Source organism: Eschrichtius robustus, chromosome 11, assembly GCF_028021215.1.
Source record: "Eschrichtius robustus isolate mEscRob2 chromosome 11, mEscRob2.pri, whole genome shotgun sequence".
Taxonomy (NCBI): Eukaryota; Metazoa; Chordata; class Mammalia; order Artiodactyla; family Eschrichtiidae; genus Eschrichtius; species Eschrichtius robustus.
In genome coordinates, this window is record NC_090834.1 from 68,195,506 (window position 1) to 68,223,303 (window position 27,798).

General features: G+C 50.2%; 1 protein-coding gene across 6 annotated transcripts in view; it reads left to right on the top strand.

The window, feature by feature from the left end:
- Nucleotides 1-4,771: 4,771 nt before the first annotated feature.
- The window catches only part of AMPD3 (adenosine monophosphate deaminase 3), a 42,057-nt gene continuing 19,030 nt past the window's right edge, over nucleotides 4,772-27,798 (top strand). Inside the window, exons 1-5 of one of the 6 annotated variants that reach the window (XM_068556636.1) lie at nucleotides 4,772-4,893; nucleotides 15,057-15,282; nucleotides 21,008-21,212; nucleotides 24,113-24,275; nucleotides 26,515-26,734. In XM_068556636.1, coding sequence (XP_068412737.1) covers nucleotides 15,062-15,282; nucleotides 21,008-21,212; nucleotides 24,113-24,275; nucleotides 26,515-26,734 — 809 coding nt within the window. In that variant the 5' untranslated portion in view covers nucleotides 4,772-4,893; nucleotides 15,057-15,061. Of the gene's footprint in view, nucleotides 4,894-5,081; nucleotides 5,229-5,276; nucleotides 5,446-5,594; nucleotides 5,689-9,947; nucleotides 10,185-11,109; nucleotides 11,117-15,056; nucleotides 15,283-21,007; nucleotides 21,213-24,112; nucleotides 24,276-26,514; nucleotides 26,735-27,798 lie in introns of those variants that run through there. The other 5 variants (XM_068556635.1, XM_068556639.1, XM_068556638.1 and 2 more) reach the window with 5 other exon arrangements.

The following is a 27,798-nucleotide window of genomic DNA, read 5'->3' on the forward strand; positions in this document are numbered from 1 at the left end:
TCTACTACATAGAGGAGGGGTGACAGTGGCACCCTCACTGTTCCAGTTACCTTCAAGTGGATCACAAGGTATTACGAATTACCTGTAGCCCAGGTGGTAGACAGATTATATCATCTAACTAGCATTTAACTAATTCTCACAAAAGGGACAAGTAGCTTGAAACGATTCCTGCAAAGAAATCCATAGATTGAAAACACAGTTGGCCCTCTGTATCCATGGGTTCTGCACCTGCAGATTCAACCAACTGAGGATGGAAAATATATATTTTTTTAAATTCCAGAACGTTCCAAAAAGCAGAACTTGAATTTGCAGTGTGCCTGGCAACTATTTACATAGTATTTATTTATATATTGTATTAGGTATTATAAGTAATCTAGAGATGATTTAAAGTATACAGGAGGATGTACATAGGTTATACGCAGATACTATGCCATTTTATATAAGGGATTTGAGTATCCATGGATTTTAGTATCTGCGAGGGTCTTGGAAGGGACACTGTAATATGGATAGTGCAAGCAAAAGCAAACTCAGAAAAATGGCAGAGCTAACAATTTCCTGCTATTCATATGAGATCCATTATGATGATGTCTCTGATACGGAAGTCTACCGGAAAAAAGTTCAAATGTATAAAAAAAGACCACTCAAAATACGGATTTACATCACTATAGTTAACAACCAGCCTAGGGGGATATTGCACTTTGAGGTACTAGCTAATAATTATATAAATATGCCATCATGATCAGCAAGATACGTACATTCTATACACCCAGAGCATGAAGACAAATCTCTATGATTTTTTTCCAAGTCATGCGATACTTAGTTGTGTATTTTTGTGAACTATTATTAAATGTAATAAACATGTTTAGAAATCCCTTTAGAGTAAAATCTCTTTTATTTAATAGTAAAAGGCAAAATGCCAGTCAGTATATTGGAAAAAACCCACTGTTCTATTTGCCATGATTAAAGTGACTGAATTGGTACAGAGAGAAGATGGCAACACATAAAAATGCATTCTGTTGAAAGACACACAGAAAACATCGTTGAAGATTTGGAAAAACGGTTTAGAACATATTATGTGTTGTGGAAGTTGGCTTATGGTTGGATGCCAGTTGCTAATATGTTTTACTTTAAGTCTTTTCAGTGATGGCATTCATAAAGAAATACTTCTTGTGATCTACTAAAGAAAAGATGTGATTATAATGTGAATGATATATCTAGTATAACATGCTGTGGTTTTTTCTTTTTTTTTAAAGAGAGTGGTTGCTTGAGGATAAACAGCTAGTTTTTTTTTTTAATTAATTAATTAATTAATGGCTGTGTTGGGTCTTCGTTTCTGTGCGAGGGCTTTCTCCAGTTGCGGCAAGTGGGGGCCACTCTTCATCGCAGTGCGCGGGCCTCTCACTATCGCGGAGCACAGGCTCCAGATGCGCAGGCTCAGTAATTGTGGCTCATGGGCCCAGCAGTTCCGCGGCATGTGGGATCTTCCCAGACCAGGGCTCGAACCCGTGTCCCCTGCATTGGTAGGCAGATTCTCAACCACTGCGCCACCAGGGAAGCCCCATGCTGTGGTTTTTATGTGTAAGAGTAAACACCAATGCAGTGGCTACCCAGACTGGAATACAAAACTGGGGTTGGGGGCAGGGAGGGACTCCATATGAGTCACACAAGGTATCCCTTCAGGTATAGGTGATATTTTAGCAATGAATGTAACTGTGCTTTAAAATAATCATGTTATGGGGAAATCACTTTGAAAATTGATGCTGTAACTGTTTCCATTATCATGTGATTTTAATGCCAAAATGAAGTGTGTCAGTTTCAACTATATAGACTGTCATAGCCACTGTCTTCAAAATTAAGAAGTACACTTTTTAAACCTATATTACATTCTTCCAAATAAAGAGTTTCTGGAGTTAAAAAAAATCCCATTGTTAAAAATATCTGCAGGAACAACTGATGAAAATGAAACAGCTCATAAAACACTGAGCAGCTTAAACTGGTTTTGCCTCCTTAAACAGGTTGTTGAAACAGCCCCAGCTTAAACTGATTTTGCCTCCCTAAATAGGTTGATTAATCAAACCTTGAGTTATTTTACAGAAACAGCAGTGCAAGATGGGAGCCATCTCTTCAGGATGACCCCCAACCGAGAATCTTCAGTCTACAGAGCTCAAAGAATCAAAAGGTTGCCACTGGAACTCTTAACAAAGCAAAGGGAGAAGTCCTTCAATAAGGAAAATCTGGCTTCCAGTAGCATGAGTAGTTTATATGTTCTGATTCAAGACTAGCCAATCAGCTTCCAAGTTTGAAATTCCCCTAACCTCTTAAATTTCACCCCAACCCTGGATCAAGGAGACAGATTTGAAGAGCTTTGCTTCCTGTCTCCTTGCTGGTCAACCTCGCAATAAAGCTTTTTCTCCCTCAAAATCAGTGCCATATTATTGGCTCCTATGCACATCAGGCAGTGAACCTTTGCTTGATAACAAAAACATCATTGGGAATGTGGGCTTCATGGACAAAGAAGAGTTTTCTGGGGGAATTTCACATTTGCAAACTTGGTAGATGGGATTTAAGCAGTGAGAATTGTGATTTAATAAGTGTAGTGAAAGAACTTTTTTTTTTTTATGTGGACCATTTTTAAAGTCTTTATGAATTTGTTACAATATTGCTTCTGTTTTATGTTTTGGTTTTTTGGCCTGGAGGCATGTGGGATCTTAGCTCCCACACCTGGGATGGAACCCACACCCCCTGCATTGGAAGGCGAAGTCTTCACCACTGGGCCGCCAGGGAAGACCCAGAACTTTTTTATTTGGGTGTATTTATCTTGGTGAGGTTTTTGGTTTTGTTTTGCAATTAACAGCCATTAGGACTAAGTATTGACATCAACTGAACTTAAAAGCGTACTTTCTAGTCTCATAAAATATTAAACTAAGATTGAAATCATTTTTAATCATGTTGCTCTCAAACAGATTTTTGCTAATAACTTTAAAGTGAAGGGAAAAAGGTATAATGTACCATTCATTAAAATTGAAATAATTTAAGATTATTGTTTCATCTTTACCAAATCCTGTAATGACTTTTAGCATGCCTTATAATACATAATGTATTTATATAGTTACATGTGCATATAACTTACAAATAAATTATAAATATCAGGCTAGGACATAGAAGGAATAAAACAGTGCACGAATGAGACAATGTGAAAGCAGTTGGCACCATCAGGACACTAATGAATAGTTTCGTTTCCCCCTTGGTGACTAACTGGTGTGAGATATGAAAGGGAGAAGGAGTCGAGGATAGCTCTCAAGTGTGGCTTGGGGGAGTGGGTGGTGGTGCTGTCACCCAGAAGGCTGGAAATGTTACCTAATGAAATTTGGGTCCACTTGACAAACTACTGACACCAGGTTGTGGTGAAGGAAAGTGCAGCATTTGTTGCAAGGCCAAGCAAGGAGTACTGGTGGCTAAATCTCGAAAGACCCGGAACTCCTCGATGGATTTCAGGGAAGGGTTTTTAAAGACAGGGAGAGGGTAACAGGGTGGGTGATCAGTTCCTGGACATTCTTCTGATGGGTGGTGAGATAATTGGGAGTCAACATCATCAACCTTCTGGTTCCAATTGTCTGGGGCCTATGTGCTTGTTGACCAGCATGCAGTTAATGCCTTGCACCTGATGGAGGTTTCAGTATCTGCAAAACAGCTCAAGCATTTGTCTCAGAATATTTTCTATAGCCCTCCAAGAGGAACTAAAGGTCCTTGACTTTGTTTTATAGCTAAACTATTATTACTTTTGTCTTACTTGACTGTTTTCCTTTGCTTCTGCATTTTCTCACTTCTCTGATTAAATTTGGAACTCAGGAAAGGCCTAGGATGCTCAAGTTTTTCTACAAACAAGAGGCGGGTGGAGGACAGGGAGGGTGGGAGGAGGCTGGCTCTAGAAGGCCTTATAGGGTCCTGCTTGGTTACAGAAACACAGCAACAGGAGCAGGTTCTGGCACGTTCCTGGAAGGAAATTAGGAGTTTGAGTTTGGACACATTTCCTCGGGCCTAGGAACCTCTAGTGGAGATGTGTCCAGTTGGTTGGATACGCCATCTGCAGCTCTGGAGCATTCTGGGCTGGCGAGGAGATTCCAGAGTCATTAGCAGGCAGGAGGTTTTAACATGGGAGTGGGTGAGATCCCCAGAAGGGGCAGGCAGCCCAGCGGTGGAACCCCAGAGAACACCACCACAATGAAAAGCCAGGCCCTGGAGGCTGAGAAGCTGCAGTCATTAAGGTGTGTAGAAAATCTGGAGAGAGAAAGGGGTGGTAGTTGCAGGCGCCGACTCTGGAAACTGTACTCCAAGGGTTGCAGGAAGGAAGGTGTGCTCAGCAGGTTCAAAGGCTGGGGAGAAGCGACTAGCGGAGGCTACAAAGCACCCACTGGCTTCGGCAACTAAGAGGTCAGTCCGGACTCGGAGGGGCGGCTGTGTAAGCCAGAGCACAGGGTTGGAGAAGAGAGAGTGTCCGTTCAGCTCCAGGGAGTAAGTCACCTGTTTGGGGGCGCTGACCCCAGAATCTCTCCTTGGGACAAGTCCCGGCATGGGGGGAGGTTTGGGAAGATCCGAACATCGTGAGGAACGCTTTGGGGCCCGGGGGTGACCGCGGAGGCGAGGTCCGAGGAGCCGCGCTGGACCTGACCCCCCGGCTGCGGCGGGCGCGCTTCCGGCCGAGGGACAGGGCGGCGGCAGCCGCGCCCCGGGCGCTCTCAAGTTTCCTTTCCTGTTGGCCGCGCGGCCCTGCCCTTCAGGTAGCGGCGGCCCGGCCGGGTGGGTGGGCGGCGGACAGGGCAGACCTCCGCGGCGGCGGCTCGGCCCGCGCCCCTCTGCCGCTGGCTCCTCGCCCCTCCTCTGCTCCGCGCCCAGGTAGGTCACCGGCTGGGGCGGTGCGAGACCCCCGGGATTCTCCCCTGCGGAAGCGGCCCTTTTCCTCCCGCCCGGCGGCCCGGGAGCTCCGGGCTGGCGCGCCGCAGCACCGCGCCCTGGGACCGCCGGCCCCCGCCCCTGGCGCGGGGCGCACCGCCGGCTCCCGCCCAGCGCCCGCCGTGGGGTGAGGCCTGGCCTGCGCTCCGCGGGCCGGTGGCAGGGCGGGGCAGCCCTTCTGCGGCGCTTGCTGTGCGCCCTGCCCCGCGCCGCCACCTGCGCTCCAGACTGCGGGCCGCCCCCTTCGACCCACTGCATGGCCCTGTCCCCTGAAGCCGGTGAGTGCGCGCGATGCTGCGCTGTTGATCTTGGGCCCACGGCTCGCGGCCCCCGGCGGCCCACAGTGGGAGTCGAGCGCCCCGGCGTCGGAATCTCGGCCCTGGGCTTCCCTGCCCGCTAAGGCGGCGGCTCCGATCCCGGGCTCGTCCCCTGCCTGGGCCCTGGCCTGTGCTCCTGTCCCAGTCCCTGCGGTGGCCTGGACTCCAGAGGCCTCAGGTGAGCCCGCCACATCTTGGCTCCCTGGCGACCGACACTGGATTCGAAAGGTTTAGAGAAATTACGGGACCCGGGACTTGCCGCCACTTAAGCGCCCGGACCACTTTCTAGTGCTTGAGGACTGGCCAGATACCAAGGGCTGAGGACTTCCACCTGGAGGCAGGGGGATGGACAGGATGGCAGAGTGATGGGGTCATTGGAGGCCTTCATCCTTACCTCTTTGGCTCTTTCCTGGCAAGGGAGGTAGGTGTACTGCATCTGGCAGTCTGCTTTGTGCCCTTGAACTTCCTGGTAGCTGCTTTGCCAGTGGAATTGCTTGACTTGGCTGGCAGAGGCCTCTGGGGTGAGTTCTGAGAGGCCCTGGAGTAGGAGAGGCTTGCTAACTAGAGTGTCACTTACACTAACTGTTAGGTCCTTGTATGTGGCTGGAAGCTTGGTGATGACAAATTAGCAAAGGAGCTGAGTGAAGAAAGCTGGAAGCACTAGTAGGAATTCCAGCATGGTCCTGAGCCCTTGTTGGCTATCCCCCTGGATGTGGTGACCAACATTTGGCCATCTTTAGGGGGGAGTTGGCTGCAGCTGGAACCCTCATGGGAGAAATTCCTCCCCTGGCTGTGAAGCATCAGTGTTGAGTGGTAGTCAAGCCATAGGGCCAGGCACACAGAGCCCCTGTCAGCACTCACCTTCTGGAGTGTTAACAGCAGGTTTGGAGTAGTTAGCCTGACCTGGCTGCAACTCTGGTGGCAACTCTGAGGGGCCGGCTTACTCTGAAGATGCCGGTTCCGGGCTGCGCTGTCTAAGAATCATGGGACTTACATGGGTGGTTTGCTGGGAGACTCTGGGACCTCTGAGCCCCACCCTCAGCCCAACCTTGGCTCTTTGGAGATCCTCAGTAAGGAGTGAGAGGCTCTCGGCAAGGTCAGGAAGCTCTTGGAGAGATGAGGCCTGTTTTCCTTGTCCTCTCACTAGGTGAATCACTCTTCAAATGGCTTTGAAATTAATCCCTGGTTTTGAAAATATCATGGGCAGATAAAATGTAGCCTTAGGGTTAAGCAGGGAGAAGATCTTCTCTCCCTGAAAGCTACTCATTGGCCTCCCTGGTTCTTCCCCCCAAATATTAATCCTTTATTTCTTCTGTGTGCTGCTGCATATCTAGGATGGGAGATCATGGCTTTGGACTCTGATCTAGGAGGGGCTAGGGCCCAAGAGTATGGGCTCAAGGCTGGGTTGCTGGCCATGCAAAGTCAGCAAGAAGTATCACTCATAGAGGAGAAGGCTCTTTTTCCTGATCTGGTTTCACATTTGAACATGGTTGCCTTCTCCTTGCACCCAAATAGGAGTTGAGAGAGCACTTGTCACATAATAGTGTTCAGTAAATAACGTTGAGTGAAAGGATTCGGTGTCTACATGAAAGGTCATGTTCATTTTCCAAGCTGGACTTTCTCGCACCTGGTATCAGGATGATAATGAGTCAAGAGATAATACTCATAAAGCACATATTATGTGCCAGGTACTATTCTATGCACTTTACACATGCTAACTAATTTAATTGTCATGGCAACCTATGAGGTTGGCACTGTTATTATCCCCATTTTAGAGGGAATAAAACTGAGCCAGAGAAATTAGTAACTTGCCCAAGGTCATGCAACTTAGTGGTGGGGCAGGAGTCCAACCTGGGTAGTCTGGCTTGAATCCATATTCTTAACCACGCACCGAACTGACTCTTGACACTGGCATAGATAGATTCACCACTTAGCTCATTGACTCATTCATTATGTTATGCGTTCATTCATTCAACAAGTATTTCTTGATACCTGCTATATTCCAGGCATGGGGATACAATAGTGAATGAGGTAGGCAAGGTCTGTCATGGAGGTGATATATAGTGGGCAAAGCCCCTTTGCCCAACCCCTCTTTGAGTCATGCACACCTCAGAAATGAGAAGGAAAATGGGCCCCTATAGGCAACCCCACAGCATCCTTTTGGGGAGGGGAGAGTCATATCTTTTTGGATGAGTCATAATTTGATTCCAGCCTTTCCAGTTTGTTGGGGTTTTGTAAGGGACACTTAAGTGATAACAGTGAATGCAGTCTGATTTGGCACAATAACTTTATGTCCTTGAACCTAATAAATATTGTAGGTCTTTATCTCATGGCAACGAAAAAAAAAAGTGAATGCAGTCTGGTCTCCTGGGCGGGAGGTGCAGGCCTGGGTCTGGTTATCATAGATTGTCTTTTTTTTTAAAGTCTATTTTTAAAAATTGAGATATAGTTGATGTACAATATTATATAAGTTACAGGTATGCAATATAGTGATTCATAATTTTTAAAGGTTATTCTCCATTTATAGTTATTATAAGTTATTGGCCGTATTCCCTGTGTTGTACCATATGTCCTTGTAGCTTATTTATTTTATACATAATAGTTTGTACCTCTAAATCCCCTACCCCTATCTTGCCCCTCCCACTTCCCTCTCCCTACTGGTATCCACTAGTTTGTCCTATATATCTGTGAGTCTGTTTCCTTTTTGTTATATTCATTTGTATTTTTTAGATTCCACATATAAATAATATTATACAGTATTTGTCTTTTTCTGTCTGACTTATTTCATTTAGCATAATACCCTCCAAGTCCGTCCATGTTGTTGCAAATGGCAAAATTTCATTTTTTCTTATGGCTGAGTAGTATTCCATTGTATATATGTGCCACATCTTCTCTATCCATTCATCTGTTGATGGACACTTGGGTTGCTTCCATATCTTGGCAGTTGTAAATAATGCTGCTGTGAACGTTGGGGTGCATCTATCTTTTCGAATTAGTGTTTTCATTTTTTCAGATATATACCCAGGAGTGGAATTGCTGGGTCATATGGTAGTTCTGTGTTTAGCTTTTTGAGAAACTGCCATACCATTTTCCACAGTGGCTGCACAAATTTACATTCCCACAACAGTGTACGAGGGTTCCCTTTTCTCCACATCCTCGCCAGCATTTGTTATTTGTGGTGGTCTTTTTGATGACAGCCGTTCTGACAGGTGGGAGGTGATAATCTCATTGTGATTTTAATTTGCATTTCTCTGATTAATGATATTGAGCACCTTTTCATGTGCCTGTTGGCCATCTGTATGTCTTCTTTGTAAAAATGTCTATTCAGGTCTTCTGCCCGTTTTTTAATCAGGTTGTTTGTGTTTTTGATGTTGAGTTTATGAGCTGTTTATATTGATATTTTGGATAGTAACCCCTTATCAGTTATATCATTAGCAATATTTTCTTCCATTCAGTAGTATCATAGATTGTCTTAACGTTCCTTCAAAACAGAAAAGGCTTTGCGTTTGGGACCAGTGCTCCTCCATCCAGGGGGACTTCTGGGCCACGAGGAGCAGAGACAGGTTAGGCTCAAGGTGGAATTGTTAGGTCCTGAGCAAAGGTTGCCCTCCCAAAACAGAGCCACAGTTTCCTCCTAAACTGTTCTGGAGGGTCTTGTATCCCTACAGCGGGACCCCTGGCCATTGTCCCAACCTGTGTCATCTTAGTGGGTCTGCTGCCCATCTCTGTCTGGACATGATGGAGTAGATCTCACACTGGTCACTGGGGCCCAGGAAGGCAGCTTTCTCTAGGCTGGAAAATGAAGGCTCGAAGTGGAAGGCATTTTCCAAAGCCTATGCCCAGGATATTAATGGGTATTTTTCCCTATGGTGGCAATGGTGGGAGGGTCAAATAAGTATGTTGGGTTAAACAAAGTTAAGCAGCTTTCTTGACTGGAGGACTTCTCAGATGTTTAGGACCTGCTAGTAGGAATTGTGTGTGAATCCCCATAAAGGACTGTAGTATGCAGTACTGTCCAAGCCTTCTGACATTTTTATGTTGTACAGACTACACTTTGGAAAATGCTCGTTTAGACCAAGGTTATCCATGGTCTGGTTAAACGTGCAGAATAAGATTCCTTGGATGTGCTGGGTCCAAGTCGGTTCTCAGATGCATGGGCTAGGATGCTCCCATGGCAGCCCCATCCTACCCGCCCCCAACCCCGCCCCCCAAACACACTAGCAGAAGGAATCATTTGCTTCTCCTCCCTGTGGCAGGATAGTACTAAGGGCTCTGATTTTTTTTTTTTTTTCCGTTTTAAGGTCATTTAATTATTTAATGAATACACATTACTCTCCCTCTAGGTTGCTTGTAGCCTGCCGGTTGCACTGTTTATGAAACAGCTGTGAGGACAGGGGGGTCATAATCTCTGGGTAGCTAAAGCCCAGCAGCGGCCTGGGGATCGTGTGTCAGCCCTGTAATCCTGCTCTGTACGCACAGGAATTATTATGTGGGCTCAGGAAGGTACAACCTCATGATTGGACGTGAGGAGGTGACTCAGGCCCAGGTCAGGGCTGGAGCCAGCCTCCCGGTAAACAACTGGCCCCATCCTTTCTGGGCGCTTCTCCTCAGGATTTCGACAGCACCACAGAAATAACCCTTTTGCCCATGGTTATTTCCCAGACCCATGCTGTTGGTCTAAGTCCCGGGGAAGCTGTGTGTCTGCTGTGAGCTTCCCCACAGAGGACCGTCCTTCTCCTAAACGGCAGATGAAGAGTGGAGCTTTGCGACCCGTGATGATGTTGTGATCCACCCTGACTGCTCCGCGGGTCACTTGAGGCAGGGAGAGTGGCAGCTGTGGTGGCTGGGTGGCTGTGTCCAGCCGGCGCTCAGGAGGCTCCTGCGAGCTGGAGGCCCACGTGGGAGCCGAGAGCGGCAGTAAGAAGGGGAGGCTGGGGCAGGAGGGCTTGGGTGGGTCAGGCGGGAGGCACTGCTTCCCCGGGTGTGGATGGGTGGGCAGGCACGTGTGCTCTGGCAGAGCTGGTCAGGCCGCCCTGTCACCTGTGATGTGCAGCTCTTTTCAGGGAAGAAGGGAAGGAATGAGACAGGGCACGCCCGTCTTTTCATCCTTGTCTGCTCCTGCGCTGAGAGGTCCCATCCCCCTGAGTCTCTGTCCTTTCCAGTTCCTGGCCCTTCCCTCTTTTAGAGGGGGTGGAGAGAGGCTCATATTGGCAACTGGCCCAGAGCTCCCCCCCGCCAGTCCTGGGGTGCCCTCAGGACGGTTTGGGGGGCCCTCTGAGGGGACCAGGGCAGGCTCTGTGTGTATAGACGACTTCCCTTGGTAAGATGGTCACCAGGCCAAGCCCGAGGTGGGGTTCAAAACGGAAGCAGCACAGGTGATGGTATTGGCAGTTAGTGCTCAGCTTTCAGGAGGGGTCTGGACGTTCGAGGGAGGCTGTGGCTTATCGTCTGTGGTTTGTCAGGAAGGCTGAATGCACTATTGCATTGGGCAGCAGTTGCTTTAGTTTCCTGCTCTGAAGAGGGCTGTGAACGGGGCCAGGACGCTGCATTCTGGACACAGCAGCCATGATAACTAGCATTACCTGGGCCCTGTAGGACTCTTGGAAATTTTCCACTTCCATTTCATATTCACGGAAGAATTTCCAGCCCAGACTTTTCCTGCTCTTGCTGAGGGCTGCTCACAGATATGCAAAGCAGAGACCTCCCACCCCAGCAGCAGGCAGAACCCAGCTAGCTGCACTTACACTGACTCAGCTCAGCCTCCCCGGCAGCACGCAGCCCTTGGCCGAAGTGAGTCACCTGGGTGGCATCCTCAGGATCAGCCATGGATACTCCAGTGCCAGGCTCAGGTCTGTGTCATGGGTTCTAACTGTGGAAGTCTGGCAAGAGCAAGGAACAGCATCATTTGTATAAGGAGGGGATTTAAGAGGCACTGTGCTGCCTTTCTGGAGGGGTCATGATGCTATGAAAACGTTCCTGTTTGTTGAAATTGGTGGTATTTTACAGCTTTCTGACTTCGGGACACTTGGAGGGTACTGTATTATATGTAACAGCGACATAAGCTGTATCACCAGGCGATGCGGGGGAATTCACAGTTGAGCCTCCTAAGCCTGCTGGCTTCAGCTGACAAGTGGTTGAAAGCCAGGCTTGAACTGGCAGCTGGAGCTGAAGCTCTGCTGGGCATGTGTATGGTGGCCTTTCTTCTGCATGCCTGGCCTGGCAGGGGTCTCTGGGTCTGAGAAGAGAGGCAAGCTCTGGAAGGAGGGGTTGGCAGGTGGGAGCTGTCTGCCAAGGATGTGCAAGAGACAGCAAATGTCCAGAAGGCTCCTAAGGCCCACTGACTTAGCCTAGCACCCCAGCTGGGTTACTTGGTCAATACTAAGGCACGGAATGGAGTCTTCACCCGTTATTTAAGACATTGGTAGTAGTTCTGTAGGAGATTCGTATGGATTCTGACAAAAAGGGGTCTATGGGGAGATGGTACTCTGTGATCCTCAAGTCTTTGGTGTGCCCTGTGAATCTGGGGTGAAGAGGCTGTGGAATGCAGTGTCCCCCTAATAATTGACCACAGGACCTGTTTCATAGCAACAGGTATTGACTTCTGGTGGGACCAAGTTTGGAGAAGACTGATTAAAGCTATTTGAGCTAAAGAAAAAGGAAGATCTTTTGTAGAAAGATGCATCCTGAAAAGTGTGTTTAGTTGACTTGAGCAAACTAAAAATGCTTCATGGAAAAACATGGCAGGATCTGGCGTAAGAGCCCTCAGACCCAAAGGACCCCCCCCGGTGCCCGTTTCTGAGAGTACCTAGTGGGGTGTGGCTGGGTCAGGCCTGTGTGTGTTTGTGGGGGGCGTAGGAAGGTGGTGGTGGGCAGCTTCCGTCTGAGGCAAGAACTAATGCAGAGATGGGTCTCAGTGGTGGAATTCCCTTTGGACCAGCCTCTCTCTGGTGTGGGTTAGGTGGGAGAGGACCCTGATTGCCAAAATCTGGGATGTAAAGGTTTGATTAGTTTTCCTATTTTTCTCTTTTTATAATTTTTAAGTCTATTCATTTTCTTTCTATCTTGTTTTGTGCAAATGACATTACAATAGCATTAATGATCAAAATCAGATATTGCCTCTCACACAGGTGATCCTACCATCTGGTCATTTGAGTGTGTGTCTCTTGCAGCTCTCGCTCATGAGGGGATGCGTTTTCCTATCATTGTAATCAAAGCACCGGTACAGTTTCATGTATTAATTTTTTCATTTGCTGTTATCTCCCATGGTCATTTTTTTTTTAATTAATTAACTTATTTATTTATTTTTGGCTGCGTTGGGTCTTCGTTGCTGCCCGCGGGCTTCCTCTATTTGCAGCGAGCAGAGGCTACTCTTCCTTGTGGTGTGTGGGCTTCTCATTGCGGTGGCTTCTCTTGTTGTGGAGCATGGGCTCTAGGCGCGTGGGCTTCAGTAGTTGTGGCTCGGGAGCTCTAGAGCACAGGCTCAGTAGTTGTAGCGCACGGGCTTAGTTGCTCCGCGGCATGTGGGATCTTTCCGGACCAGGGCTCTAACCCATGTCCCCTGCATTGGCAGGCGGATTCTTAACCACTGCGCCACCAGGGAAGTCCTCACAAGGTATTTTTTATGTGATTGCACTGTCCTCATAGTTATAATTTTGGTTGCTTAATGTTTTTTTTTCAAGTGAGTATGCTCTCATTTGGACATTTTAAAGCTATTTATATAAAGAGTGCAGGTAAACATGTTTGTGCTTTTTCCTTCCTTCAGATTCTTTTCTTAGAAACAATTTCTAGAAGTGGGTTTACTCTGTCAGGTGCTTGAATGGTTTATGGCATTTGCTGCCTCTTGCCTGGGGCCCTTTGGAGGTCTGCTTCTGAGATGCATGTGAGGTTTTGGAATGCTGCACTTGCCCAGGGCCTTGGAGTTGAGGGCTGGGGGCCCAGCTTTGTTCTGCCCTAATAGCTCCTCCTGGGTCTAGCTGTTTGTCTTTCTCTCCATTTCTTTCTTCTGTCAACTTCTTCTCTGGCCTCTGCTCTGATAGTTTCCAGCTTCCCCTTCTCTCTGCTATCAGGATGTGGAAATCTCCACAGTCAGCTGTTCCTCTTCATCTTTGCAGGATAGGCCTTTGCAGTCTTGGTCTCTGCTGCCACAGACCAGCAGTTGCATGCTGGGCTGCCTCTCTCCTCCCAGCTCCCTCCCACTCAGGCCCCTGAGGGTGAAGGAGGCCCAGGAAAGGCCTGGCCCTGGGGGCGGGGTGGGGGGGGGGGGAAGGAGGAAATTGGTTTCACAGTCTAGGGGCCCACAGGGGTACTGTGCCTGCCCGTTACCAGCCTGCTTGCTTCATTCCTGTCTGTGTCAAGAATTAGACCCACGTGCCGCAGAGAAGACCAGAGCAGCAAGGCTCCCCAGGCACCAGAAACCTCCCTGGTACCTAGAACTGAGAGGGCCTTGGAGATCACGTAGTCTAATCCCCTTATCTCACAGGTGAGAACACTGTGAGGCCGAGAGAATGACTGCCCCAAGGTTGTTCAGTGAGTCCCTCCTCCCTTGTAATTGCTTCCTCTCCCTGCCAGGCAGCAACTGGGCACTGTCTCGCCTTCATCCTCCTCCTCCTTAAAGAAACTGGATGGATAGGAAACGCCTCTTCCAGAGCCGCTCCTGGTGAAGGTGGCTTGTGGAGAGGATGCAGTATTGGTCTGTTCCATAAGTGTGAGGGACAGTGAGGAGACTTGCCCTGACCCCCAAATAGGCAGAGAGAAGCAGCACAGAGTAGTGGTTTAGAGGACAGATGCAGGAACCAGGTGCCTGCGTTCAAATCCCTCAGCAGAGGCTTAGAGAGGAAAGGGACAGGGGAGCCGGAGACTGAGAACAGCTCAGGTCTCTGCCCACTTATTAGAGGTGTGACCCTGGGCAAGTTAGCTCTCTGTGCCTTCATTCTCTCATCTGTAAAATGGGAATTAACTGAGCTAGTAAATTTATAGGGCTTGGCAGAGTGTACTTACTATGGGCTATGTAGGTGTTGAAAGACAGACAGGCAGAAAGACAGGAAAGAAAGGAGCCAACCAGGTGATTTAGACCAGCTACTGACAGTGAGGAACCAGCGTGCAGAGGAGGATAAGGGCGAGCTTCTTTGAGGAAGTGAGTTTTCAGTTGGGTTGTGAGAGGTAAAGAGTCTCCCTGTCCCCAAACCTTTATTTTATTTGCTGTCTTGTTAGAAGTTCCAGAGGGTTTGGGAGATGGTGGAATTATGATTTCATTTCAGCAGAAGGCCTCATTTTATGTGGTGAGGAATGTAGCTGTGGATCTCCTGGGACCTTATGCTAATCATTAAGCCCTTTGGTCTTTGGTCTTCCCCTCTGTGCAGTGGGGAGCAAGTCTGGACGTCGTAGTACCTGGCACGGCCTCCTCATAGCCTGCAGGAGGGGGCTTCTGAACTCTCCACTTCCTGCTCCGTCATGGAAACCAAGGCGGGAGGGGCGGGGCTGCCCACGCGCTAAGGATTCCCTGGGTTCAGGAAAACAGAAGTAGACTTGGTGGGACAGTTCATTCTTTCACTTCTGAACGTTGGCTTTCTCGTGAGATGTAACTGGACCTACACCCTTCACATCCAATCACTTATGGAGCTAGTTTTAAAAATTGGCCTGCTGGGTTTGGTCTGGGGAGTCCCTAAGTAGACAGCTGACCACAAGGACTGGGGCACCTGGCCCTTTTCTCGGTATCTTCTCCTGCCATGCACCAGTGACTCAGGTGGTCCAGTAATTCTTGAAGGCTCACGCTGGTTCTTTTTCTGCCAGTCGAGATGCCGCGCCAGTTCCCCAAGCTGAACATCTCCGAGGTGGACGAGCAAGTCCGGCTCCTGGCCGAGAAGGTGTTCGCTAAAGTGCTCCGAGAAGAGGACAGCAAAGATGCCCTGTCCCTCTTCACCGTCCCCGAGGACTGCCCCATCGGGCAGAAGGAGGCCAAGGAGAGGGAGCTGCAGAAGGAGCTGGCAGAGCAGAAGTCTGTGGAGACGGCGAAAAGGTTTGTCCCCCTGACTTGTGTGTGGGGTTGTTCAGACCCAGGCAGGCTGTGGGCGTGTGTCCTGGATGAGACGCTTCGTGTGAACTTGGCTGTCCTGGGAACTGAGTTTATTTCTGAACCAAGACTACTTCACTCACCACTTATTCACTGAAGTGTGTCTTGGTGCCTTTGTTTGGTTGAAAAGATCAAAACCCCCTTTCTCTACTGATGATTTAATAACAAATCATGTGCACAAATACACACCGTTTCCAAATGACATTTCCACTTTCTTTCTGAAAATTTGAGGATTTCTTGGGAAACATCAGTTTTACTTCTTTTCATCACTTTGCATTGTTAATTAACAATGTATATGTACTTTGCATTGTTAATTAACTCAGCTCACTATTTGCCAGGTGTTGTGCTGGGCACTGGGGATGCATTAGTGAACAAGATAGATATAGTTCCTGCTCTGTAGAGCTTACAGTCGGTCTAGACAGTAATTAAGTGACTGGACTACTTAATTGAAAAAATGACAAGTTATGATAAGTGCTGTGTTAGTCAGTGTCTAACCAGAAAAGCAGAAACTACTTGAGTAATGGAAATAGGATTTTCATGCAGGGCATTGGTTACAGGGGGTAGAGAACTGAGGAGGCAAGCAGTGGGGAGAGAGGCAGCCCAGAGATTAGACACAGTAGGAAGCAGCTACCACCCCAGGCAGAGAGACAGTGGAGAGAGGTGGTGTTGCGGGAGCCTGGGGTAGAGAAGTTGGAACTGCGGTGGCCTTGTCAGTGGAAAATGGAGCCTAGGGGGAGAGGCAACAGCTGCAGAGATGCCTCCCAAGGCAGAGATGGAGGCAGGGATACCTGGCTTTAATCCTTCTGGCATGTTCCGGTTTCCCCCACTGGTTGCCACTGGCCAAACCTAGCCAGCAGCCAGCTGACGCATGGAGAGGGAGAGTCCTTTTTCAGACTGGGTACTTAGGGAAGGTCTTTCCTAGGAGGTGACATTGTAGCTGATGCAAGGGCGTAAAGGAGCTAGCTCTGGGTAGAGCTGGGTGAGAGTCTTACAGGTGGAGCAGCCAGGACAAAGGCCCTCAGGGATCTTCAAGGAGGCCCATGTTGGGTAGAGGTGTGGTTAAGGGGGAAGCGCCATGACCTCCGGCTGGAGGGGTAGGCAGGGCCCAGATCAGATTGGTCTGTGCTCCCTGATAAGTATTGGGTTGGTTAAAAAGTTTGTTCGGGTTTTTCTGTGAGATGTTATGGAAAAACCTGAATAAACTTTTTATCCAACCCAATAGTTTGGATCTTTGTCCAAGTGCATTGGGAAGCCCTCACCCTTTTAGCTTATCTCACCTGGGAGAGCAGAATTAAAGAATAAAAAGGTTTGAGAACGTGTCTGGCAGGGCTGTAGCTGGGTGCCTGGCTGGCTGGCATACTGCAGACCCCAATAGCTAACGTAGTAGAACTTGAGCCTTCTCTGCAACCTAGGGCATCATCAGGTCCTGCCTAAGGTACTGCCTTATTTTAAAAGGCAAGTCCTTTCCTTTCTTGGTAGGACAGAATTTCAGTATTTCCTTAACTTTTTTTGGAAAGTAGTAAAAAGTCAAGTACTTGTATGAAGGCAAGAACAGAGGTTCATCCTCCAAAAAATAAGTGCTTTCCTTCCTCTGAGGGGCTGTGAAGTGAAGGGGTCGTTGGTACCATCGGCCAGCTCTGAGCGCCAGCCTTGTGCTGAGTGAGGTGGGGACAGGTCATCCCTGGAGGGTAAAGAAGAGCCTGATGGTGGAGACCCTGGTCCACACTGCACTGACTGAACAGAGGGCTGACTTTATGAACTGAATGGTCTGCAGGGCGTTCTGTGTCTTAAGAATTGAGCATTTTGGACCCTTAACAGTGAGAAGGAGTCCTGGCATTTCGTATTACTAGGAATAGGTTTCTGAGGCCAGTTTCCATTACAGAGCGACACTGGGCCTGACGTCTGCAGAAGAGAGTCTTCTCTTCTTATCAATGCCCAGGCTAATGGCAAAATAGAAGCCTTCTTACTCTAAGTCCAAACGATGCTCCGTGGTTTTCAGAAATTCCTCTGCAAGCTCATCTCCAGAAATTTTGCTCCTTCCCTACTTGTTAGGTTGTGATGATCTTGGTTTGCATCTGTCTGCCCCTTTTGACTGGAAGCTCCTTGAGGACTTTATCTGGCTCCCACTGGATCCCCAGGATCCAGCCCAGGACTTAGCCTGTGTTGGTGAGCAGTGGATGTGTGGCAGAAGAAAGACATCCTGTTTCTCCACTGCCACCACAGATACTACCTCAGGGTGGCCACGGCTCTCTGGGCCACTGTGTTCTACCACTCCCTGGTACACTCTGTGACCTTGGGCCCATTAGGAAACCTTTCTGTGCCCCAGTTTTTCATCATCTGTAAAAAGTAGATATGATAAAGAGCTACTTTCTTGGGGTGTTGTGAGGAATGAGGGACTTAACATATGCAAAAGGTTTAGGGCAGTGCCTGGATCACAGTAAGCCCCATGGAGATGTTAACCATTTGTCTAGCTTCCTGCGGCAGAGATGGGCAGCAACAGCAGCTACTGCTTACTGTGGGCTAAGTGCTGGCCTGTGCAGTTTACTTTCATTCTTTAAGCCCCACATGAAGCTTATCAAGTGGATATTCTTATCTCGATTTTGCTGATTAGGACACATAGCCAGTAAGTGACAGGGCAGAGACTAAAATCCACGTCTTTCGAAGGTAGAACCCCACACTTTAACCACGAGGCTATCCCATCTCCAGTCAGGCCTGGGGTCCTTGGTTGCATGTGAAGACACTGGAATGACACTGGGTGCTGCTCCCCAGGGTATAATTGCCGGCTTCTGAATGAAATGGAGGGAAAAGCTGGACCATGGCTCCCTGCTGCCCACTGGGTTCTTTTCTGCCAGAGGACAGCTTGGTCCCTAGACTGCCTGTCAGATGTCCCAGTATCCTCTGGAGCTGTGCACCCCCAGCTTTATCTTTCAGCCTCGCTGTTCAGTAGAGGCACCGTTATGCAAATATTCAGATGCGAACCGTTTGGAGGAGGAACCCTCTCTGCAGCTTCCTCTTTGTCTCTGGCTGCTCCCTGACATTCTGGAATATAAATGGTAATATGGAGCCTTCCCGCCAGAGCCAGGCGCTGTGCTGGGCTTTGAAGATGGAGGGCGCTACATACAAGAATCAGAGGGTGACCCCTGCCCAATAGCCAGCGAGGAACATGGGCCTCAGTCTAGGCCCACATGGAGATGAATTCTGCCAACCACCTGCATGAGCTTGGAAGTGGATTCTTTCCCAGGGTCTCCAGCTAAGAGCCCAGTGTGGCCAGCCTGGTTTTGGCCTTTCGATACCCCGGACATAGAGCCCAGCTGAGCCCACGCCGACGTTTCACCTACAGAACTGCGAGCCAGCAAGTGGGGATTGCTTGAAGCCACCAGGCTTGTGGCAATTTGTAGTGCAGCTATAGAAGATGAACCACAGGGCCCTCTCATTGGGCTCCGTTTAGCTTTTCCAGTTTTCTTAGAGACGAGCTTTAGTAGTTAGCTCTGGTTATTCCAAGCCCTTGCCCATGGTGTGTGGGCCCTAAGGAGTTGCCCCATCTGTTGTTAAACCTGTCCCTTATCCCTGCAAAGTCCAAGCTCCCAGCCCATGTTCACATGTGACAGTCTGGGGCTCACCTGAAGACCAAGGCTGGAGCCATAATGGATGTCTTCAAGAAGGAGAACTTGAGGGCACCAGCTGGTGGGTTCTGGCTTCCTCATTGGGGCAGAGGAATATGGACATTCCTTGGACAAGTCTGGTGGGCTTTGGCTTAGGCAGCCTTCCAGCTTTCTAATTGTGGGTTGTTTTTTTTTTAAACTTTCTTACCTGTTTCTCACCTTAGATGTCACCTTGCTTTTCCTTAGCAGGACTGGTCATCAGGCGGCATTGGCTGAGGCTTGCGGGGGTATAGTTGGCATAGAGATAAAAACAGTGACCTGGCAGATGTGTGGGTGACACAGAAGCCAGAGTCTCACAGGGTCTGGCTGACCCTGTCAGAACATGAGAGGGAGCCCAAAGTAACGGCTCTTCCTCTAGGTGTGAACATCCAAAAGATGCCAAAGTGGGAACCTCATTGCTCAAGGTGAGTCTGCCTCTGAGGAATGATTGACAGACATGAGTTGGTATCTTCCTTGGAACAGGATGCTTGACTCAGCTCCATGTGATGGATGGATGGTGGGCTGGGGAAAGCCTAGGCTGGAGGTTCCTGGAGTCCAGCCTGGGTTTCCTGAACAACTCAGTGCATCTGTTATGTAGGGTCAGGGTCAGGGCAAAGACACACTTCTGAAAAAGGGCCGCCTCCATTTTCCAGGTCTAAACAGTCTTGTCCCCAAAGAGGTGATAACACATGTGGGCAGATAAGGACCAGAGAGCCATAGGCAAGCAGTGGGTGTATAGACAGAGCAGGGAAAAATTGGTGGTTCCTGAAAAATCAGCCGTGGGTCTGTGAGAAGAGACCTGGCCAAGAGCCAGGAGGACGACAGCTGCCTCCGGGTGAGTCATAAGGTCCGTTTGGAGATCAGCTGATTTCCCCACACCCTGTAGGTGTCACCGGTGCCTGGAGAAAAGGAGGGGTTCTAGGGGCTCTGGTGGGTCACGGTTGTCACTGAGTCCTTCGCTGGTGGCTGTAGGCCCTGGTTGTGCTGGGATAGTACCCAGGAAGCTGCTGGGCCCTGTGGCACAGGAGGGCAAGTAGTCAGCTGGTTGCTGGTATTGGACATCACTGGGTGGCAGTTCCGGGGGGAGACATGGGACAGGGGAGTGCTGATGGCCTCACCTCCCTGCTGCTTAACTCTATGCCTGGGGATCCTAGGACTTGGGGCGGTGTCATTTGAAACATTACTAATTTGTGAACCCTCACCTTTCTCATTAACTAATCAGCATTGCAAATAAGCACGAGCTTGTGGCATTTTAAACCAACCTTGTGCTTACTTCCCCAAGAGTTTGCGAAATCATCTTTTGGTGCCAAGGTGACAGGTCCAGAGAGACCTGAAACTGATGCTGATCAGTCCCTTTCCCATAACAAAGCTACAGATCTGTGCCTGCCCCAGCAGCGGCCAGGAGGGCACATGCCAGGCTAGAGGAAGGAGCAACCGGGGTGACAGGGTACCAGGGAGGTGGGAAGCTAAGGGCTAGGGGCACCTTGCCGTGACTTTGTATAAGCCATTTCCCATCTCTGGTCCCCTGACTCTTCCTTTATGAAAACAGGAGGTGGGACTGGTTGATTGTCACAGTCTCTTCTGGCTCCAGTGCCCCAAATTATTAACTTTGTGACGTGCACTGTGATCGAGACTGTTCATATGCTGGGACTCAGAGTCTGGCTTGTCTGGAGACAGCATGGTGGTTGATTCGACATCGTGCTCACCTCACCTGCCCTTGGTGTTAGACCCCTGCAGGGTGGTCTGCCCTCTGTCTCCTGAGACACTTGCCTACTTGCATGCTCCACGCGCCCTGCAAACGCGGGCCACAGCAGTTCTTGGTGGCCGCAGGGAGGGGTGTCTGGGATATTGCATGCAGAGAGGCGCATGTGAGAGGAAGGCACGAATGATTAGAAACTCCTTAACGGTAGGACCAGCACCGCTGATTAATCAGAGGCAAATTCTCCTGCCATGTCCATAACAGAGACTCTTCATCACTCGCCCCAATTCGCTGCTGCTTTCTTTCACTTTTCCTTGTCCTCGACTTTTAGAAAGAAAAGTTTTAAGATGATTCGGTCCCAGTCCCTGTCTCTGCAAATGCCGACGCAGCAAGATTGGAAGGGCTCCCCGACAGCCAGCCCAGCCATGTCTCCTGCAGCTCCTGTGCTCCCCGGAGCCCCTCCCCAGCCCGCACCCGCGCCCTATGCCATGCCCGAGTTCCAGCGGGTCACCATCAGCGGAGACTACTGTGCTGGGGTAAGGCGTCTCTGCGGGGGCTGTGTGAGTGTTGTATGTGCCTTGTGCCAAAGCTGGGGTCCCGTGGGGTCACGCCCAGCCCTGAAGCCTGGCCTGGTCTGTGGGTGTCTGGGAGGTAGCAGGCAGGAGGCACAGGATCTGGGGAGAAGGAGGGTTCTAGGCAAGGTAGCGGGTGTGTGTCTAGGGCGCTGCTCTCCCTGTGAGGAGGGCCTAGGGCTGCAGGTTGGTACACCGTGTGGCCCGTAGGTTCCATATGTGCTCTGGGCCCAGAAACACTGCTCTGTGTCCCTGTAGCCCATGGGGGACGGTTCCAGCTTGGGCTCTTTAGTGTTCCCAGATGTTGAATGGATCAAGTCCTGGTGTTGATTGGTTTGTGCAAAATCAGTTATTGCTGATTCAGCTCCTCCTCTGTGCTTGGACTCATGTCCTTAAATACAGGCTAGACCAGCCAAGCAGGACGAGCAGGTCTCGACAAGAAAGTGAACAAGCTTGGTTTGCACCAAGTCGGTTAACTCAGTCACTGAAAATGTGCTACTTTCACCTGGTTGGATGATGCATTTTTATTGCTTGTTTTTTGAAGAGAAATATCACTTAGTGCCAGGTTTGGTTCCATCTCCCTGGCCCTCAACCTACTACCCGTGCCTCAACTGGCCTTGTTATTCTGTCTCTCCTCTTTTTTAACAGTAGCTTTAGAGTATATAGTGTATCTGAGAAAGCAAAGTGACTTATTACTCTTCTATACATTTTCTTCTAGCTTAAAAAAATTTATTTTTTGAGCAATAGAAAATCCTTGCATATGACTTAAAATTTAAAAGGTACAAAAATTATATCAGTCCTCTAGCCACCCAATTCCCCTCCTCAGAGGCAATCCTTGGTTTTGGTTTCTGGTGTGTTCTCACATAGATGGCCTGTGTACCTACAGTTTACTATGCCCATGTAGTTGATTTATTTATTTTTACACAAATGGTAGTTACTATACATTATACTGAGCCTAGGTTTTTCATGTAACAGTACATCTTGGAGATAATGCCATATCAATAGATCAAGAACTTCCTTGTTATTTCTTTTTGACAAGTGCATAGTATTCCACTGTGTGGATGAACCGTACTTTATTTAAATTCCTTTCTATGGATGGGAATTTTGGTTGGATTGGAAACAACACAGGCCTTGTCTGGAGATACAGCATCCTGACCAGGAGTCCGTGGTGTCCACCCAGCCTCTGGCATGTGGGCAGAACAGTGGAAGGGGAGACTAGAGGTGGGCTGACAGCCAGCTGAAGCGGGGGAGGACATTGGCCTGGTGCATTAACTAGCTCCTTTCAATCGGTCTCCTGCTTGGCACATTGTAGGGCATAGAGCCCCTGAACTGGTGAGTGGTCCCCAGAGAGCCACCAGTGCATGAGAGGCAGGCTGACCTTGCAGGTCGCCTTGGCCCCCAGTGGGTCAGCTGCCAGGCATGAGGTCTGCAGTGCTTACAGGTTGGCTGGTCCGCTGGGACGCTGAGCACGTCTCTGATACCTCCAGCTGTGGCCTGAGCCCCTTGCCCCGCTGAGTCCATCGGTCCTTCAGACAGAGTATTTGGCTTTATTGTTGGCAGGGACACATTTGTGTCTACGGTGTTGTCCGCTCACCTATTCCTGCTGCTCTCCTAAGCCATCAGAAAGTGTAAAATGGAATTAACACCCCCTCATGGGGACACCTGGAGTCAGGAAAGGAGAAGCTCCTTCCTTAACAAGAGGCAAGGAAAAAAAAAAAAGTAAAAGTATAAAAACGTGCATGGGAAAGATATATACCAACTTGCTTCCTCTGAGGATGGAGTGGGTGGAGGAGGGCAGAGTTTTAGCTGTTATCTGAGATGATTTATTTATGTAAACATATAAGACATCTGAAACAACAATACAAAATATTAAAATTGTTAGCTCTGGAAGGTAGATACATGGGTGTCTGTCATATTATCTTCAGTGCTTGTCTGTATGTTTACAACATTTCAAAACTAAAAATGATTTCTTTTTACTGAAGCAGAGGGGCCACGGTCCAGGCCCCAGCCTTCCGGCTCTGTGCTCCCTCTTGTACCTCCCTCTGCTGCATCTCATATCCCCTCTTATGAATGACTGTCTCCCCCAGCACGTTCAGATTTCTTCCACACCTGTCCTTCCCAACAGACAAAGATTAACGAGCCCACTGGAAGGTGGGAATTTATCTCATTTATCTCTGAGTGTGAGGCAGCTCTGGGAAAGCAGAGCATACTTGGGCTTTGGGACTCAATCAGATCAGGGTCTGAAGTTTGACTTTGTGACTTCCTGTGATTTATTCTCTCTGGGGTACATGCCTCTCTCCAACAGCCCCAAATCTCCTCCTGTGTTGGGGGTCCCCAAGACCCCTGCCGGGTTCAGTGATTTGCCAGGAGAACTCCTAGGACTCAGCGCAGAGCTGTACTCAGGACTAGGATTTATTACAGGGAAAGGCTGCAGAGCAAAGTCAGCAAAGGGAAGAGGTACATGGGGCAGAGTCTGGAAGAGGCCAGCAGCAAGCTTCCCAGCAACCCCGCCCAGTGGAGTCACCAGAACGCACTTAATCCATTCAGCATTGAATTGTGACAGCATGGGTGAAGTGTCATCTACCGTGGAAGCTCATTAGAGACTCAGCAGCCAAGGTTTTCACTGGGGCTGACCGCACGTCTGCAGAGCACATCCCTCAATTCCAGGCTCCCAGAAGGAAATTGGGTGTCCAGCATAAACCACGGTGTTTGTACAAACCGTTCAAGCACAGGGAGCCACTGGGCCCACAGTGGTGGGAATGCTCCCCAAACCCAAGTTCCCTGCTGCCAGTCGAGGGCGAACCTTGCGGCAGGTCTTGCTAGGTCAGCGGTCTCAGGCCTGCTGTGTGCACCCTTTTCTGCAGATCACCGTGGAGGACTACGAACAGGCTGCCAAGAGCCTGGCCAAGGCCCTGATAATCCGGGAGAAGTATGCCCGGCTCGCCTATCACCGCTTCCCGCACACCACGGCCCAGTACCTGGGTCACTGGCGGGCAGACGCTGCCCCTCTGGAAGAGGGCCTCCCAGGTACGGCGCTGTGGCTGCAGGTGGGCTTCCAAGCAGGGCATGGCCCGAGGGTTGGTCAGGATGTTTTACTGGTTGGACGTATTTCCCCCAGGTGGTGTTTTAAGGGCAGAAGCCCTGGTATTGGCTTCTCCTACACTGATTTTTTTGCTGGTTTCCCCAAGGATTGATTCCATGTGCACCGTGTACCTTGCCCTTGGTTGAGCTGTACAAGTTGAGAGAGACAAGGCAGGGGAGGGGGTGAAAGACAGTCCCTGGTCTTGGGAGTCCTCTAGGGAGACAGGCAGTCTCATGCTGGATATTTAAACACAATCAGACAGTAAATGCCAAATTGGTGGTGAGGTGGGTGGCGTGTGGGTAAGTAGAGAGGGTGTGTTCCCAGGGCAGGGAAGTTGGCTCTGGAGTCCAACACACCTGCATTCCGATCTAAGCTCCACCACTTTCTTGGGCAAGGAAGGTATTTCTCCAAACCTCAGTTTCTCAGTCTGTAAAATGGGAATACTAATAATATCTATCCGTCGGGCCAGTTGTGAGGATGAAACGAGAGAATGAACGTGAAGTCGTTAGTGCAGTTCTGGCATCTGGGGAGTGATTGGTAAATAGCAGTTACGTTGATGCAGTGGAGTTTGGGGAAGGAGGGATCAGAGAAGGCAGGATGGGTTCTGGTGGAGTCTGTTTGGCCTGTGAAAGACCCAGGAGCAGTAGAGGCTGTAAGTTAACTAACATGAATGAAGACAACAGGAAACCTCGATCTTGAAAGTTGGTGGTGGGGGATCGGATGAGGGCCTGGTGGTCTGTGCCAGCACCCAGGACCCTGGCTGCCCCCCCGGGTGGAGTTGGTGCCAAGATGTCTCCTGTCTCTTGCTTTCCTTGAAGCTCTGAGACCTCGACTTTGGGCATCTGTTACTCCCTGGGGCCCTGGGTAAGTCTCAGCCCTCCCGAACCCATTTCCCTGTCTGTCTGAGGGAAGTTGACCCCACCCGCTCCAGTGCTGGCACGGGCAGGCAGGAGTGACCGTCCAAGGTGTGTTTTACACAGAACAGAGTCCCCGGGGGCCCGGGTGGGAGAGTGGTGAGGCGGAGGCAGTGGTCCCCCCAGGCCTTTGGACTGCGTGCGTCTCACAGGCACTGGCACACATCGGGGACTCCTGGGCTGGCCTGTGGCCGTGCCTGATGTGTGTGTGGGGGGCATCAGTTCCCCGCCCCCGGGCTGAAGCAGCCCCTGTGATGCCTCACATCTGCTCTAGGGCAGTCTGTTCCGGGCCCTGATGGGGGACGCCCAGGCAGCTACTCCGCCTTCGTTCCTTCCATGGATGAAGCTTCCAGGGTCTCCTCCTGCCTGGGGTGGCGGCCAGGTGGCTGGACGCTGTGCGGGGTTGGCTGACGCGCAGAGCTGAAGCCCCAGTTCTACTGCTGCTCAGCATAACCTGTTCCTTGGCCAGAACAGAGCTTATCGAGAGCCAGGAAAACCCACTATGAGAGTAATGAGAATAATACCCTACGATGTATTACTGTTTACAAAGCATTTTCCTCTACCTGCTACCGCAGCCCTCACAACAGCCCATTAAGGCAGGGTGTCATCCTCAGGTGAGCAGTCAGGGTCAGGAGATAAAGTCGTTTGCTCCAAGTTGTAGCTGGGAAATAGCCAAGAGGCATTTTCTGGCTCCTGTGGGCTAACAGCCCACAGCCGTGGGGACAGACAGCTCTGTCTCTGGGGGAGACGCGTTCCCTATTCTGTGCTTATTTGCGGAGGGGATGGCTTCTCCATCTAGCCCCGTAGCCTCCCCGGGCTCAGGAAGATGTGGAAGGGCAGGGACAGTTATTTCCACCGGGCAGTGCCAGGTTCTGTCCTCTTATTAGGAGAAGACACAGCTGCCCTTTTTCATATGCCTCGTGTCCCTGAAGTACCCAGGAGACTGAAGCTCATTTCAGTTAAAACAGTAAAGGACCAGCCGTGTGTCAGGGCCCGTTCTAGGGAATGGGGATACAGCAGTGAACAAAATGAACATATGCTACCCATACCCAAGATAAAGAAGAGAAATTATTTTACATAGTGGCAAGTGCGGAGGAGACAAAATAAAGCAGGAAAGTGGGGGGGGGGGATCTGAGATGTCGGGGGCGACGGGAGTGGTTAGGTTTTAGATCAGACAACCAGGGCGGGCCTCGGTGGGAACGTGACTTTTGGGCCCCTGTGAGCCCCTGACGTGAAGGGCACTTGGCCGTCACTCAGTCCTGTTTTGCAGACTTCCACCCTCCCCCGCTGCCCCAGGAGGACCCTTACTGCCTGGATGACGCTCCCCGCAACCTGGGCTTCCTGGTCCGCATGCAGGGGGGCGTCCTCTACGTGTACGACAACACGAAGATGCTGGAGCGCCGGGAGCCCCACAGCCTGCCCTACCCGGACCTGGAGACCTACACGGTGGACATGAGCCACATCCTGGCTCTCATCACCCATGGCCCCACGTAAGCCCCCCGAGTCTGCCTCTCTTTGCAGGGGTGCTCTCCTGTAGGAAGGGACCGGGAGAGGCCTCTTGCTCTGGGCTTCCCCTCAGCTAAACCACCCCAGAAAGACAGTGGTTTCCCCTTTCCCCAGTGCTTTGTGGGTTTCTGCTACAATCTTCCTTCACAGGCTGGCATATTCTTTTTTTTTTTTTTTTTTAAATTAATTAATTAATTTATTTTTGGGTGTGTTGGGTCTTCGTTTCTGTGCGAGGGCTTTCTCCAGTTGCGGCGAGCGGGGGCCACTCTTCATCGCGGTGCGCGAGCCTCTCACTATTGCGGCCTCTCTTGTTGCAGAGCACAGGCTCCAGACGCGCAGGCTCAGTAATTGTGGCTCACGGACCCAGTTGCTCCGCGGCACGTGGGATCCTCCCTGACCAGGGCTCGAACCCGTGTCCCCTGCATTGGCAGGCAAATTCTCAACCACTGTGCCACCAGGGAAGCCCCTGGCATACTCTTAAAGTTGCTACTACCTGTCCCTTCTGCACGCGCAGGTGTGGGGCATCTGCTTGCCGGTGGCCACCTGTGCGCCTTAAAATGGCGGTCACTCCTCCCCACAGGCGGGACGGCAGCCTTGCAGAGAGTTACCAGCCTAGGGCGTCACTGTAGATGGGGGAGTGATGAAGACTGTTGCTTCCTGTGTTGGTTTTTCTGTGTTTCTGGAGGGGAGGGTGCAGGGAGCCTGGGAACTTAGAGCCACGACCCCCGTGATGCTTGTAGGCTTGGCTCGAGCTAACCTGGCAGGGAGCTGTCTTCCTGAATTTGGGCCCTCGCTTCTTGGTGAGCACTTAAGCGAATCGGCAGCGGAGGCTCAGCCTGCCCGGGCCCTGAGCGCCTCTGAGAGCGGCTGTGCTGTGAATACCCAGCCAGGACTGGGGGTCCGGGGGAGAGTGAGGAAGCTGGTCACAGCTGAGGGACTTATCTCTTGCCCTGCCTTTTGGGGTTCGCTGGGAATGGGGTGATGCCAGTGTCCAAGGCGGGAGGGTGGGCCCCGAAGGGATGGACAGAGTGGGTCTTGGTCCTCGGTG